This window comes from Acipenser ruthenus, chromosome 5, assembly GCF_902713425.1.
Source record: "Acipenser ruthenus chromosome 5, fAciRut3.2 maternal haplotype, whole genome shotgun sequence".
Taxonomy (NCBI): Eukaryota; Metazoa; Chordata; class Actinopteri; order Acipenseriformes; family Acipenseridae; genus Acipenser; species Acipenser ruthenus.
In genome coordinates, this window is record NC_081193.1 from 86,919,281 (window position 1) to 86,934,233 (window position 14,953).

Genomic DNA, 14,953 nt, shown 5'->3' on the forward strand with positions numbered 1-14,953 from the left:
AGGGCTAGTGTTATACATTACACTGTAAGTCTTTTCTGTTTTCCTATCAAGCTAATTTTCCTTTTCACTTTAGCTCAAGCTCCCAGCTTCATTTTCTTATTTGCTTCTTGGTGGGCAGCTCAGGCTAACAGAGACGGCAGGGCGCCAGGTAAGAAGATCATGTTGCAACGCTGGGTGTCCTACTTCTAAAGCAGATTAATAACTAGGTAAGTGATAATGCTGCAGAGAGACAGGGATATACAGTAATCAATACAAGATCCAAGATACAATACAATCGAACAGGGTTGGGGTCAATTCCTGTTTTTCAATTCCAATTCCATGTCCAATTCCCCTTTAAAATCAATTCCCAATTCCAATTCCAATTCCAGTTCCTTTGAAGGAACTGAAATTTGAATTTATATTTTAGAGACATAACAACTGTTGTGATTGTTCAACTGCTTTCATTTAACAGTGACTGTTAAAATTGGGGAGGCGTGTGGTGCTGAATTAACAATAAAAACAAAACTTAATTTCAGACAGTGAACTACAAAACTAAGGATGTCCTACAATACCTAGTGCAGAACAGCACTCCTTTTCCACAGGAAGCCGACATGAAGCCCAAAAGTGTTGAGAATGCTCCTACATTATTGTAAAGCAGTGTGGTGACGGTTGCAAGTGGAAATCAAATACAGCACGCAACTAAACTTCATTGTTGCAGCTCAGAGTAGGAAGTCCAGATAATTTTTATTTTGATGTAGTTGTTGTTTTACCTTAAATGACCTGAATACTGGACACTGTTAAAACTGAGCACCAATCAGGGTGAATAAAGAAGGGAAGTTCTAACACAGTCAGTCTCCATCTGCAAACTAATACAGAAAGCAAGCCTTTACATTCAGCAGTCAGGGGAGATGTGGTAAGCACAGGTGCTCTACCTGAAGGGGAGGCACAGCTGTCTGTCCCTCCCTTGAGTGCAGCAATTAGGAGAGGGATGGTTAATTAGGGGTTAGTCTTCACAATGCTTTCAGATGTAAATGAAAGAAACTCTAGCTAAAGAACAAGTCTGACCTTGCACTCTGAAATGTAGGATGGCAGGACATGCATAACTTATTGAAACTCTCACATTTCACCCTGCTGTTCACTGTTGTGCCACCATCATATTAGATTACATATACAAAAGTTTACATACCCCAATGGAAATTTATAATTTCTAGAAATTTCTCGAAAACAAATAATTATAGGAAAAATCTTCTGTAGCAAAAGTTTTACTTTTGTGGATGAGGAAAAAAAGTTACAAGAAAAAGATATCGACAATTATTTATTTCAGCAATTTATTTGCAGAAAAAATCCAATTCAAAAGTATTTATACCCTGACAAGATGAAATTGAAAATGAAATTAATAGCTAGTTGCGGCACCTTCAGCAATAATAACCTCGATAATAACGATTAGGATATTTGTCAGTGAGCTTTTGGCATGATTCTTTAGTGTTTTTTGCTAACTTCAAGCGATTGTCCTTGTGACGTTTTCCTAAAAGTGGCTTTTTCCTTGGCCTGCGACCATCGATACCTTCACCATGCAATACTCGACCTATGGTTGAAATGGAAACCCCAGTCCCACTTGCAGCCAATTCACTTTGAATATCTTTGGCAGTCAATCTCAGATTGTTATTAACCTTCCTCACAATTCTTCTACTTGTTCTTGGTGAAAGAACCTTCTTTCTTCCAGACCGAGGGAGCGTTGTGACAGTACCATGAGTCTTGTACTTCTTGATAATAGAAACAACAGTTGAAATTGGGATACTCAAATGCTTGGAAATCTTCTTGTATCCTTCGCCAGCTGTATGACGATAAATCATTTTCTGCCTAAGGTCTTCAGATAGCTCTTTACTTTTTCCTATATTGACTTATTGGTAATGACAGCAATCATCCTATGCTTAACCCTTTTATACTCTCTAAGAATGTTCACCTACAATCCAGCATTTTTTTTTTTACTTTTCTATAATTAGGTTCTGCATTATCATATTGAAATTTCTAGCACATTGTAGACAGTACTATCATAACATCAATCCTTTTGAACTAGCATTTTTGCAAACTCCCTGTCCTGTAAGACTCTGATAACTGAAATACCTTATTACTGCTCCCTCCTGTCTCCGCACCTCATTAGCCCTGATCTTTCGATGCAGCATCAGGCATGGAACACTACCTGCCTTGCACTGTCTGGTATGGAGGGGGAGGGAGGCAGTGTTACAGGCCAAGGACTATCAGTGATAAAAAAAGGCAGCCGCCCCACAGTGATCTGATTTAACACCAAGTACAGCAAGCCTGCAGGAAGTGGCCGCCGTGCAGTTAATCCACATGCATCCTCACTGCCTGCACTCGCTGCAGGTGAACCACCCAAAAGAAAAGCAGACTGGAGAGAGCGTCAATACCACAGCTGTCTCCTTTCTCACAGCAATCATCTCATTGTGAATCTTAAAGTGCAATGCCTGGCCCTCAGTCCAATTGTTCTCGGTAGCGTACTGTACCAACATCAAACCAGTCAGCATTGAGGCTCCCCTCCCAGTAATGTGAAAGTGAAGGATGCTAAAGGCAGGTTGAGTTTAAGGAAGCAGACAAACACAGAGCCAGACCCCAGGGCTGGCCTTTGTAGCATAACCGGCACCTAATAATTATTACATACTGTAAGCATAACTCACTGTCTTTCACATGTACTACAGCAAGCAATGCAGCATCATCCTGCTTCATGGAGTGCTGATAATGAAGGGGGATTTGAACCCCCCATCACTGTGCAAGTGCTGCCTGACAGGAACGGTTTCAAAAGACTGAATGGCAGCTTGCTTATGTGTCTCCAGGGCCTGGTGATGAATTATGTCACAAAGGCTAACTATTACAGTCAACTAAACACATCAGGAGGGCTCTTTACAATTGGTACACTCAAAAACAGATATTGTTTTGCCCATTTCATTACATCATTAAGAGCATCATGTCAGACACTAGCTATTAAACAACACAACAGCAATATCGGGTGAACTCGAGACCCCTGCTTCGTGCAACTGTCTGAGGGCATTGAGGCTGTAAAGCTATGAGCAACGTTTAACCCCTTTTGTCTAACCCAGTTAAACTAACACACAGTGCATGTTCACAAAACAAAGAAACCTATTGGAGAATTTATATTAAACTAAAGCACAGTGCGTGTTAACAAAACAAAGAAACCTATTGGATAATTTATAAACTAACGCACAGTGCGTGTTCACTAACAAAGAAACCTATTGGATAATTTATAAACTAACGCACAGTGCGTGTTCACTAACAAAGAAACCTATTGGATAATTTATATAAACCAGTGGTTTTCAAACTTTTTAGGCCCTGTACCCCTTTCCAAAAAATCTAGTCTACTGCGTACCCCCATCTGAGATAGGGTCATAATATACTTATAAAAACAGAAAAAAATTGTATTTTCTAATTACTAGACTTAAGTGCTTAAATGCTTACCTACCAATGTGGTGGACGTGCCTGCTTTTTATCACAGATTTCAGTAAAACTACACCCTGGTTAGTAAACAATGCAGCCCACACACAAGGGTAAGTTACTCTGTATTTTAAAATGAACGAATAGGAATTCAAGTTACAAAAGAATATAAGCGGGTCATTAAAAAAAATAAACAAGCCTTGATTTGCTGGCTCAGAAGGCACACAGGGAAGGAGGAGGGGCTCGTGTTCAGCCAATCACTGATCATGAAAAACTGCTGTTAAACTAATAAGATAAAATAAAATAAAACTAAAAATGCTTTACAAAATTATTTCAAAATCCAGACCAATAAGTATAGCAAAACAAGTCCAAAAACAGGTAATGCAGGTTATGGTCTAATTTAAAACAAAATCAGAAAGCAATTCTCAACAAAAGTCGTGCATTTCTTCCAAAAAAATGCAGAAGTGTAGAGAGAAAACAGACTGAACATTTTGCATAAAAACAATTTAAAATTTACAAATATAGGCATTAAAAAAAAAAAAAACAGGTAGCATGCGGAACTGTGTGAATATTGAATAACACACTGAATATGTGTGTGTTTTTTTACTATTTATTTATTTAACTCGAATGGTATCGTTTAACACGTGAGCTGAACATTTAAAATGCTCTGTGTGTGTCTTGTGGGTATCGAATCCAGCCAGAATAAGCACATTGTTTTGAAGTGAATATTTACAAAAGCTAAATTTGATGGCAGGAGAAAGGTGACATTTATATTATGCAGTCAAAAATGACTTTTAGCAAAATGCTTCCATGTTAGTGTTTAGTGCAGTCGTCTGTTCATGTGAATCCGCTGCCAGACAGCTTGCTGATGGGCACTCGCTGTATGATATGAACACACTCAATAGGTCTCTTCCAGACACTTCCCAATCCCAGGAGTTAGGGATTTATTTATTTATTTATTTATGTATTTATTTTTAATCCTGCGATTCGATTTCTGTAGTAATAATAATAATAATAATAATAATAATAATAGAGCTTTTGCTTTTATTGCCCTAAAGCACTGCAAGTAAAGATAATTTCACTGCCTTAGTGCGGCACGCACAGAGCGTGTTTACTAAACAAAAAAAACCTATTGGATAATTGATATTTTACATACTTTATGTTTATTTTTTTCAAATTTCAAGTAAAATTGTAATTGCATAGTAAACATACAATTTGCCTTCTTTTGTTTCCTGAGGTATATAGTTTTTAGTTGGACATGTGTGATTTATAACATCCTATTTGACTCCAGAGGCGCTGGTTTCACAGGGGAGAAAGCTTGCGTCTCTCAAGCTGAAACTACTTTGGGGAACACAAACCAACTGGACTGTCAACAAACCAAAGTCTCCTTTCTAAAGTAGAGCATGCAGAAGGTTGAACTATACAGGAATGTTGTACACAGGATCATTTCAGAACCCTGGCATCTTGTTGCATAGCAACCATATCATACTAATACTCCAATTAGCAATAATAGTGGACTACCTAACGCTACCTCTCACGGTCGTCTAAGATTAGCGCTCATCAGGGTTTGTGAAACCAGCCTCTAAAAGAAGTGACACAGAAATATTTGCACTGGCACAGATGGGATGTTCTTATCAGAAGAGCAGCACAGAGAAGCTCAATGCATCCTCCCACAAAGATATCGCGTGCCTTATCTGCACAGATCGATATCTGTATGCCTACAGACATGTTGCAGCGAAACTGTTTTACACTCCAGCTTCAGGGAATGAAAGGTTTACAGCCAGCTCTCACTCCCATCTCTGTATACCAGGGGTGACCAACCTGCTCCTGGAGAGCCGCATGGTCTTCTGCTTTTCGTTCTATCTGAGTTATTATTATTATTATTATTATTTATTTCTTAGCAGACGCCCTTATCCAGGGCGACTTACAATTGTTACAAGATATCACATTATACATTATTTCACATTATACAGATATCACATTATTTTACATACAATTACCCATTTATACAGTTGGGTTTTTACTGGAGCAATCTAGGTAAAGTACCTTGCTCAAGGGTACAGCAGCAGTGTCCCCACCGGGGATTGAACCCACAACCCTCCGGTCAAGAGTTCAGAGCCCTAACCACTACTCCACACTGTATACCATACGGTCCATACCGTACCATGTCAATCTCATTTATATACTGTAGCTCCCTTCATGTACAAACAACCAAGTGCCCTTTACAAAAACATAACAAACCAAACAGGCTCTAAACTGCTCGCTCGTTAAAAATATGCTCTGCCTCATCATTCCGAATAGAGGGAGTTCCAAAATGAAGGAGCTTGAGAACTAAATGGCCTTGCACAATAAGGTTTTTAACTGAGTTACTCTGTCTGATTTGCTCAATTTTTGCAGGCGTTTTTCTTTTAACAGCCCCCATAGTAGTACATGAACACGCCTTTAATAATTCCCATCAGCCACACCTGGTATAATGTCATCTGAAAACAGCAAGTGGAGCACTCTGCTTTGTTGACATGGGTTCTACAGAGGAGCCTGTTTTAATATGCATGCCATGAAATAGACAGCAGTACAGAAGCCTCATCCACTGTGCTAACAAGCCTAAGCATGCCATACTACATTGTATTACATCAGCAATCAGCACTAAGAATACCAGGACCTAATAATGATCTACTTGTCAAGTCTGAAATCAGACAGGTGGGCAGAAAGTAGTCAGCCACTGGGCAACCAATACAAAAGGGGGTGTGGCATGAGAACGGGAGAGTGAGATTAACCCTGTAATGCCCATTGTGAAATAAGCCTGATATCTATTATACTTTTTTACACATCCACAATGTTTTAGAGTTTTCTTGTCACATCCTAGCCTTGTATTTAATGTATTATGCATTGTTTTGTTTTTTTACTGTATCTTATAAAGAACTTTGTGATGGTGGTCCACTATGAAAGGCGCTATATAAAATAAAGATTGATTGACTGTGATTGATTATTTGCTGGGAGTCTCCCGTTTTTTTGTACACTTCTCCCGGAAAACTCACAGTACAGATTTTCTCCCGTGTTTTGCTCATAAACTCTATTGTTAAACCCCTTTATGTCAGCAAACCATGAATTTCTGCAAAAGTCATGTACAGTCAGTCTGTGGTTACTGCAGACATGCATTCAGTGCGTGAGGCAAGCTCACACATACTTGACCATCTACGATGGCTTCGCGTGCGATAAGTCCTCCCGTAAAAATAAATAAATAAATAAATAAATAAATAAATAATGTAGCGATCTCAGTTAACGCAGGCAGACGCATCACACAGGGCGAGGCAATCCACACACAGACGGACGGCGGGCGCGATCCCGGGACGTTAACCAAGATAGCTACATTGGTGTCAGAAGTGGACGCAGGTACCCCGGCACGCACTTGTCGGACTGTAGCTTGGTGAGCAAGTCCGGGACCGACTTGAGGCTGGCAGGGGAGAGTGTAGCGTGCACGGGGGAAGGCAGCAGCAGGGCTGGTAGGTGACATAAATCACACACAAAGACATAAGCCTGATATACGCTCCTTGCAAGGGAGATAGCTCTTTTGTACAGCGGTATCGGCACTATGCTTTAGAGTGAGAGGTCCCGGGTTCGCACCCGCCCTCCGCCTGTGTGTGGATTGCCTCGCCCTGTGTGATGCGCCTGCCTGCGTTAACCGAGATCGCTACAATATATGCAAATGTCAAGCTTCTTGGGCAACAATATATGCTCACATAATCCTAAGCAATGTTGGAAAAAGGCATACTTTCTGTAAACTATGCAGGACTGATTTTAACAGTGGGGCATGGGAGTAAGTATAATGTTTGTGGTAAGCGCGAGAGCCAGTGGTTAAAGTATGGCAGTACACACAAAGTGGGGCGGTATACCGGCAAAAGAAAAAACATGTCTAGAGTGGAAAAAATAATATAAATGTTATACTGCTGCAAAACACTCTGCCCAGACCCTTAGTTTGACGTCTCTACATAGCGTGAGTATGTCTCATCTCAGGCCATGCCCTTATTCTCAGGAAGCACTTCCCCTGTAGGTCACTGGACCCGCAGACTGTATGCATTGGCCTACTTACGTGTGTTGGAAATCGTACCAGTCAAATCCTACTAATAGGTTTTGTGTTGAATTTCATGTTTTATTTTTGTGTAATTTATGACGTAAAAATGAAAAGAGCAATCTAGGCCAGCCAAAGTAACTGAGCAAATCACCGAGTGATGATTCCAACAGTTTGGACACAAAAATATCAAATCAAAAAGAAGTCGGCACCAAGCCCAAACGAAATCAGCAAACTTCTCATCAGCCAGGATCAACAACAATATCTGGAACACAAAGAAATAGAAATAGCTGTTGCTTTCGAAAGGTTCTGTCGTGATGCAAATAAATGCAATACTGTCTATTCAAGGTGCTGCATGAGCCCCTCAGTGGGTAGCATGTATTAGTATAAATGCAATACTGTCTATTCAAGGTGTTGCATGAGCCCCTCAGTGGGTAGCATGTATTAGTATAAATGCAATACTGTCTATTCAAGGTGCTGCATGAGCCCCTCAGTGGGTAGCATGTATTAGTATAAATGCAATACTGTCTATTCAAGGTGCTGCATGAGCCCCTCAGTGGGTAGCATGTATTAGTATAAATGCAATACTGTCTATTCAAGGTGTTGCATGAGCCCCTCAGTGGGTAGCATGTATTAGTATAAATGCAATACTGTCTATTCAAGGTGCTGCATGAGCCCCTCAGTGGGTAGCATGTATTAGTATAAATGCAATACTGTCTATTCAAGGTGCTGCATGAGCCCCTCAGTGGGTAGCATGTATTAGTATAAATGCAATACTGTCTATTCAAGGTGTTGCATGAGCCCCTCAGTGGGTAGCATGTATTAGTACAAATGCAATACTGTCTATTCAAGGTGTTGCATGAGCCCCTCAGTGGGTAGCATGTATTAGTATAAATGCAATACTGTCTATTCAAGGTGTTGCATGAGCCCCTCAGTGGGTAGCATGTATTAGTATAAATGCAATACTGTCTATTCAAGGTGTTGCATGAGCCCCTCAGTGGGTAGCATGTATTAGTATAAATGCAATACTGTCTATTCAAGGTGTTGCATGAGCCCCTCAGTGGGTAGCATGTATTAGTATAAATGCAATACTGTCTATTCAAGGTGTTGCATGAGCCCCTCAGTGGGTAGCATGTATTAGTATAAATGCAATACTGTCTATTCAAGGTGCTGCATGAGCCCCTCAGTGGGTAGCATGTATTAGTACAAATGCAATACTGTCTATTCAAGGTGTTGCATGAGCCCCTCAGTGGGTAGCATGTATTAGTATAAATGCAATACTGTCTATTCAAGGTGTTGCATGAGCCCCTCAGTGGGTAGCATGTATTAGTATAAATGCAATACTGTCTATTCAAGGTGTTGCATGAGCCCCTCAGTGGGTAGCATGTATTAGTATAAATGCAATACTGTCTATTCAAGGTGTTGCATGAGCCCCTCAGTGGGTAGCATGTATTAGTATAAATGCAATACTGTCTATTCAAGGTGTTGCATGAGCCCCTCAGTGGGTAGCATGTATTAGTATAAATGCAATACTGTCTATTCAAGGTGTTGCATGAGCCCCTCAGTGGGTAGCATGTATTAGTATAAATGCAATACTGTCTATTCAAGGTGTTGCATGAGCCCCTCAGTGGGTAGCATGTATTAGTACAAATGCAATACTGTCTATTCAAGGTGTTGCATGAGCCCCTCAGTGGGTAGCATGTATTAGTATAAATGCAATACTGTCTATTCAAGGTGTTGCATGAGCCCCTCAGTGGGTAGCATGTATTAGTATAAATGCAATACTGTCTATTCAAGGTGTTGCATGAGCCCCTCAGTGGGTAGCATGTATTAGTATAAATGCAATACTGTCTATTCAAGGTGTTGCACGAGCCCCTCAGTGGGTAGCATGTATTAGTATAAATGCAATACTGTCTATTCAAGGTGCTGCATGAGCCCCTCAGTGGGTAGCATGTATTAGTATAAATGCAATACTGTCTATTCAAGGTGTTGCATGAGCCCCTCAGTGGGTAGCATGTATTAGTATAAATGCAATACTGTCTATTCAAGGTGTTGCATGAGCCCCTCAGTGGGTAGCATGTATTAGTATAAATGCAATACTGTCTATTCAAGGTGTTGCACGAGCCCCTCAGTGGGTAGCATGTATTAGTATAAATGCAATACTGTCTATTCAAGGTGCTGCATGAGCCCCTCAGTGGGTAGCATGTATTAGTATAAATGCAATACTGTCTATTCAAGGTGTTGCATGAGCCCCTCAGTGGGTAGCATGTATTAGTATAAATGCAATACTGTCTATTCAAGGTGTTGCATGAGCCCCTCAGTGGGTAGCATGTATTAGTATAAATGCAATACTGTCTATTCAAGGTGTTGCATGAGCCCCTCAGTGGGTAGCATGTATTAGTATAAATGCAATACTGTCTATTCAAGGTGCTGCATGAGCCCCTCAGTGGGTAGCATGTATTAGTATAAATGCAATACTGTCTATTCAAGGTGTTGCATGAGCCCCTCAGTGGGTAGCATGTAACACATTCCCATTTGGAAGCACCCCAAAACTTCAACAGCAGTCACCCCTTGAATTCTGCATCCCATGACTGATTGCCGCACATTACCCTTTATAAAATACAACGAAAGTTCTTCACTTTAAAATGTATTTCAGTTAAATTCACTGCATAGCTTTACTTTCAAATGACAAAACACACAATTTATATTTAAACTATTTGTAAAAAAAATTGCAAATACTTTTTTTTTTTTTTTTTAATGTAAAAAAGATTTCCATGAGTAAATTACTCTTACTCACACAAGCATGGACTGTTGGGTGATGACTCATGAACGTGCAATCCTCCTGCTTAAAGCAACAAGGCGCGCAGGAGTCAGATCACAACTAAAAACGAAACTGCGCATGCGGCAATCAATCAGAATTCAAGGGCATGCAGAATATTACTCAACACCGGCAGAAAACAACATCTTCGATTAATAACTTCTATCGTTGCCAAAGTAAAAACGGAGATGAAGAAAGTTACGTGTGCAGAGACCTTTACATGCTGGGACTAGTTCAGCAAATCTGTAGCAGACATGTTCCCAGACTCACACATTGCAAAGTATTCTGCAGGAGTCACGCAAACAGTGAAAGGCGTTTCTGTTTTGCATCAACCGTGCTTTAGAAATTCAGATTGACTGACCGCATGTGTTCATATACAGCAGCAGTGTATTCATTTAAAATAAAGATAGTGAAAATGAAATGTTACTAACAGTGGTATTGATCTGCCACATTATGTGCAGTGTAATGAATAACGTTGCAATACCACGTTGTTGTATATTTTGGATTTTGTAATTTATATATATATATATATATATATATATATATATATATATATATATTATGACGGATTTACTGAATTTAAAGTTGTTTTTTTTCTTGTTATAAAATAGGTGCCATAGCTCGTCCTTTGATGACGAGGTCAATGCCCAGCACCAAACTCAGCCTTTAGGCTTGTTGTGTGATGAAAGTAACAACGTGTATGCATTGCTGTTGTGCAAAATCAATTACAGTGGACCTGTTTACAAAGTACTAAATCAGCCACCTACAACTACAGAACAACAAGAACCACAGGGGCTGAGAGTCTGATTGTGAAGCATGTCGTGGTTGTTTTCCTGTTTTGCTAGTTTTCCTTTTTAATAGCAATTTGAAGGAGACCGTATCACAATCTATCACTACCGTAATACAGTGGTGTCTTTGTCTTATGTAGGTTTTCACTTCAATTGAGGTCACTAAGATTTCACTTTACAGAAGCCTTATTTTGAAAACTCAATGTTAACAGGTACGCTTACCTATTCTAGGGATGACCTCCAGAAACACATAGCACATGTGCGTTTGCAGCTAATTTCCACATATAAGAATATCAATATCAGCTTATATCAGATGGTCGCTCAAAAATAAGACCTATATTGCTAACCACCAATGCTATCTGCATCCAATGCCAAATCAGAGAAAAAAGAAAAGGAAGATGCAAGCATACCCAGTCCTCGAAGTGCCGGCTCCCGTTCTGCAGCAGGTCCTCAAACTGGATGATGCAGTTGGCCACGAAGTCGTCGTATCCGATAGGAGCATCGTGAAACACCGACAGTTCGATCTTTCTCCCAGCCCGGACCTCGGTGACAAACTCATCGTTCCAGGCGGGGCTGTTGGTCTTCTGTTTGGTCGATGTCTGCCCGACCCGCGACTCGTCCACATTCAGGGCGATATAAGTGTCCAAAAGAAACGTCTGGGTCCTCTGTCCCACAGCGTGCCTCAGTGACCAAGCAGTGGGCTTAAGGGCCAGAGCCTCACATATCTTGATCTTTAATAAACCATTAAAAACCACCATGATGATGGCTGATTTATATTATTATTATTGTTATTATTATTATTATTATTATGGGAAAATACAGTTGTATGGCTGGCTTTTCTGTTGTTTTTTTCATCCACTTCAGTTTTGTTGTATTTTACTTATGCAATATTAAATGTATCCTGAAATGTCAATTTAAAAAAATAGCTTCTCGTACTTTGAATACTATTGTTATATTTCTGTTTTGCTCTTGCGACACCCTGTGAATATGTGATGATTCTTGCAGTGTTTATAGCAGAAAACAGCAGTCCCGTATCACTCCATATCACACACACGCACAAATAAAATGCAAAACACTGTTCACAAACGCTCCCGGTCGATGATAATTGTGACGTAATTCAGTCTTAGTTTTCCTCTGTCAGTATCATAAATAAAGCACATCTGATCGTGTGGAACACAGAATTAACGGGACACACAGGCTTGTCTCACATACAGACACACAAATGCTACAATGCCGCAAATAAAATAAAATGCAATACAAACAAAACAAAACAAAACAAAAACACTAAGTCTTTTTTCTTTCACAGTCTGTATAACAGAAAACAATAGAAAAATAAGCAAGATCTCTTCACAGGATTGCTGGTTCTAAAATCCACGTCTTACTCGTTTTAGCGATGGAATAAATCCAGGGTCCAGCTCTTTTGAGGTGCATTATACTCTTCTATATCCGGCTGGATTAAAAATATATTTATATATAACATGAAGAACCACAACCATTGGTCTGTGTCCCTGCAGCTCCCAAGCTGCTTGCTTGCTTGCGCTTGATGTTGCTACTGCTGTTGGTTTCCGGCACCCTGCCTCCTTTTCTGTAATGTTAATGGAGGAAATGCGCAAAACACGTCAGGTCGGTTTTTTTCTTCTTCGTGCGCTTTCCTGCCTGGTGGGGGACTTCGCCTGAGAACAGCGCAAGGAGAAAACAGGGGGACCTGTCGATAACTATACCACAGTACGGTGACGGCTTCGGAATGTGATCTGAAAATACAACTCATGCCAGTGGGGAGGGGTGTGTGTCAAAGGGCAGTGGAAGGAGGCGAGATTACACCCCTATTCCGACGATTTATTATCTTGTGGGAATGCAATTATTAAATAAAACTGTATCTGTAGTATTATTATTAGTAGTAGTATTTTCTTTTTAGAGCCTGACTCGTTAGTTAACATCCTAGCAAACCACGGCGTTTTCAGTAAATGCAAGGAATATTATTAATCAGACCCGGTTTTGCATCCAGCTTTGACACACAGCAGCAAATCGTTTAATCTGGACATACGGAACACACGATTCTGTAGAAATCGTTTATGTGGGTTCTGCGCTTGTAATTTCATTTTTTTTTTCATGTAGAATTCGCAGTTAACAAAATGTAGGCATACTGCTGACAGCATACAAAAACTCGAATGGAATTCAATACTGCAGAGGATTTGTGTGTAAATAAAGACACTTAAGAGAATGGTGTATGTATGTATGTATGTATGTATGTATGTATGTATGTATGTATGTATGTATGTATGTATTTATTTATTTATGTATGTATGTATGTATGTATTGAGATATATAAAACTAGAACCAAGCAAGTACTATAATTCAATGTCTCCCCTCACTCCAGTTGTTAAAATCTAATTTTGTGACATTATATCTATTTAATAGAGAAATATAACCCATAAAATGATTTATCACGGGGAACAAACACATGATGCAATCAATGTAAAGTATCCGATTAATGAGAACACGCAGTTCTTAAAAACACAGTTTAGATGTGTGGATCATCACGTATCCGTTATTACAAACAGCACAATACCATTATACGTTGTGATTGTAACACCTTTTAAACAATGGAAACAATTACCAATTAAGTGGAATCAGCGCCCATAGACGTTCTATTTAAAACAATCGGTTTCAAAATGAACCCATTGTATAAAACTCTCGTTGGTCCAGCACACTGGTTCTTTATGGTTCCTAGACATTAAGATGTAGTGTATAACAGTGACATACATTCCGCGCTACTGCTGTCATAACAAAAACAGAGCTAGCAGGGTCATGAAAAACAGGATCGCCTTGACCTACCTATATGCAAAACTGTAGCGGGCAAAAAACAAGGATAGAAGGAAGAGATCGTGATAGTCTGGACAAGAAGCAACACATCGCAATTATTGTGTTTGTTTAATTAAATGTTACTGTTTCATTAAAAATACACTACAGATGAGCATTCTATATATTCTAAATGACCATTCAAATGACCACCTATCTATCAATCTATCTATCTATCTATCTATCTATCTATCTATCTATCTATCTATCTATCTATCCATGTTAAGCTCAGTTGACATGTCTTACTTTCAGGCAGTCTTTCACTTCCTTATGCACTTCACCTGTTGAGTGGAACTTTTCAATAGCTTTCTTCCTGTCAGTAGGGAACCAGTTGATTCCCCTAATGACAGACATGCTTTGCAGCCAATGGCATGCTTAGATCCTAAAGACACTGATGAGGTGAAAGTGTAACAAACTACTTGAAAGTAAGGCATCCTAACCAAACTAAAAAGCTTTCTTTAAACCAAGTATAAGTGGTATTTTTTAAAATGAAAACTATTTTTTACCTATAACGTGTTTCATCTTTCTCTCATAGTGAATGGACATGCACAATAATGTATGGAATTGTGCTGCTGGCTATAACCACATTAAATACTTTGAGTTGTTGATTGCTGAGCTAATGTTTCCTTTGTTTAGCTAATGTTTACATTTTAATGGGTGGCTAGATCTTTGTGAGAGGAGTATGGGAATTTCTGTGTGTTTTATTTATAACCCGTTTTCATGAATATTCTCTCAGAATCTTGTTCTTAGCAGGAATCAACAGTGACAGAAAGTGTCACGTTGTCCCTTCCATTTCAGAATGATGGAACTGCTGGTTGTTCTATAAATAGAAGGCTTATAAACCATGTCACACTTTGCCAGGACGGATTCTTAGAGTGAGAGTAGAACACTAATAGAAAATTAATATTTAAACCCAGCAGTGGGACTCCAGGACAATTTAACAACACCAACCAGCATCTAATAAGTACTGGAGCTGCA

At 39.5% G+C, this 14,953-nt stretch overlaps 1 protein-coding gene across 2 annotated transcripts in view; it reads right to left on the bottom strand.

Annotated features, from left to right (window-relative positions):
• The window catches only part of LOC117403245 (protein kinase C epsilon type), a 161,643-nt gene extending 148,683 nt beyond the window's left edge, over window positions 1–12,960 (bottom strand). The window contains exon 1 of one of the 2 annotated variants that reach the window (XM_034921407.2): window positions 11,527–12,960. In XM_034921407.2, coding sequence (XP_034777298.1) covers window positions 11,527–11,874 — 348 coding nt within the window. In that variant the 5' untranslated portion in view covers window positions 11,875–12,960. The remainder of the gene's footprint in view (window positions 1–11,526) is intronic. The other variant, XM_034005248.3, reaches the window with a different exon arrangement.
• Window positions 12,961–14,953: the final 1,993 nt, after the last annotated feature.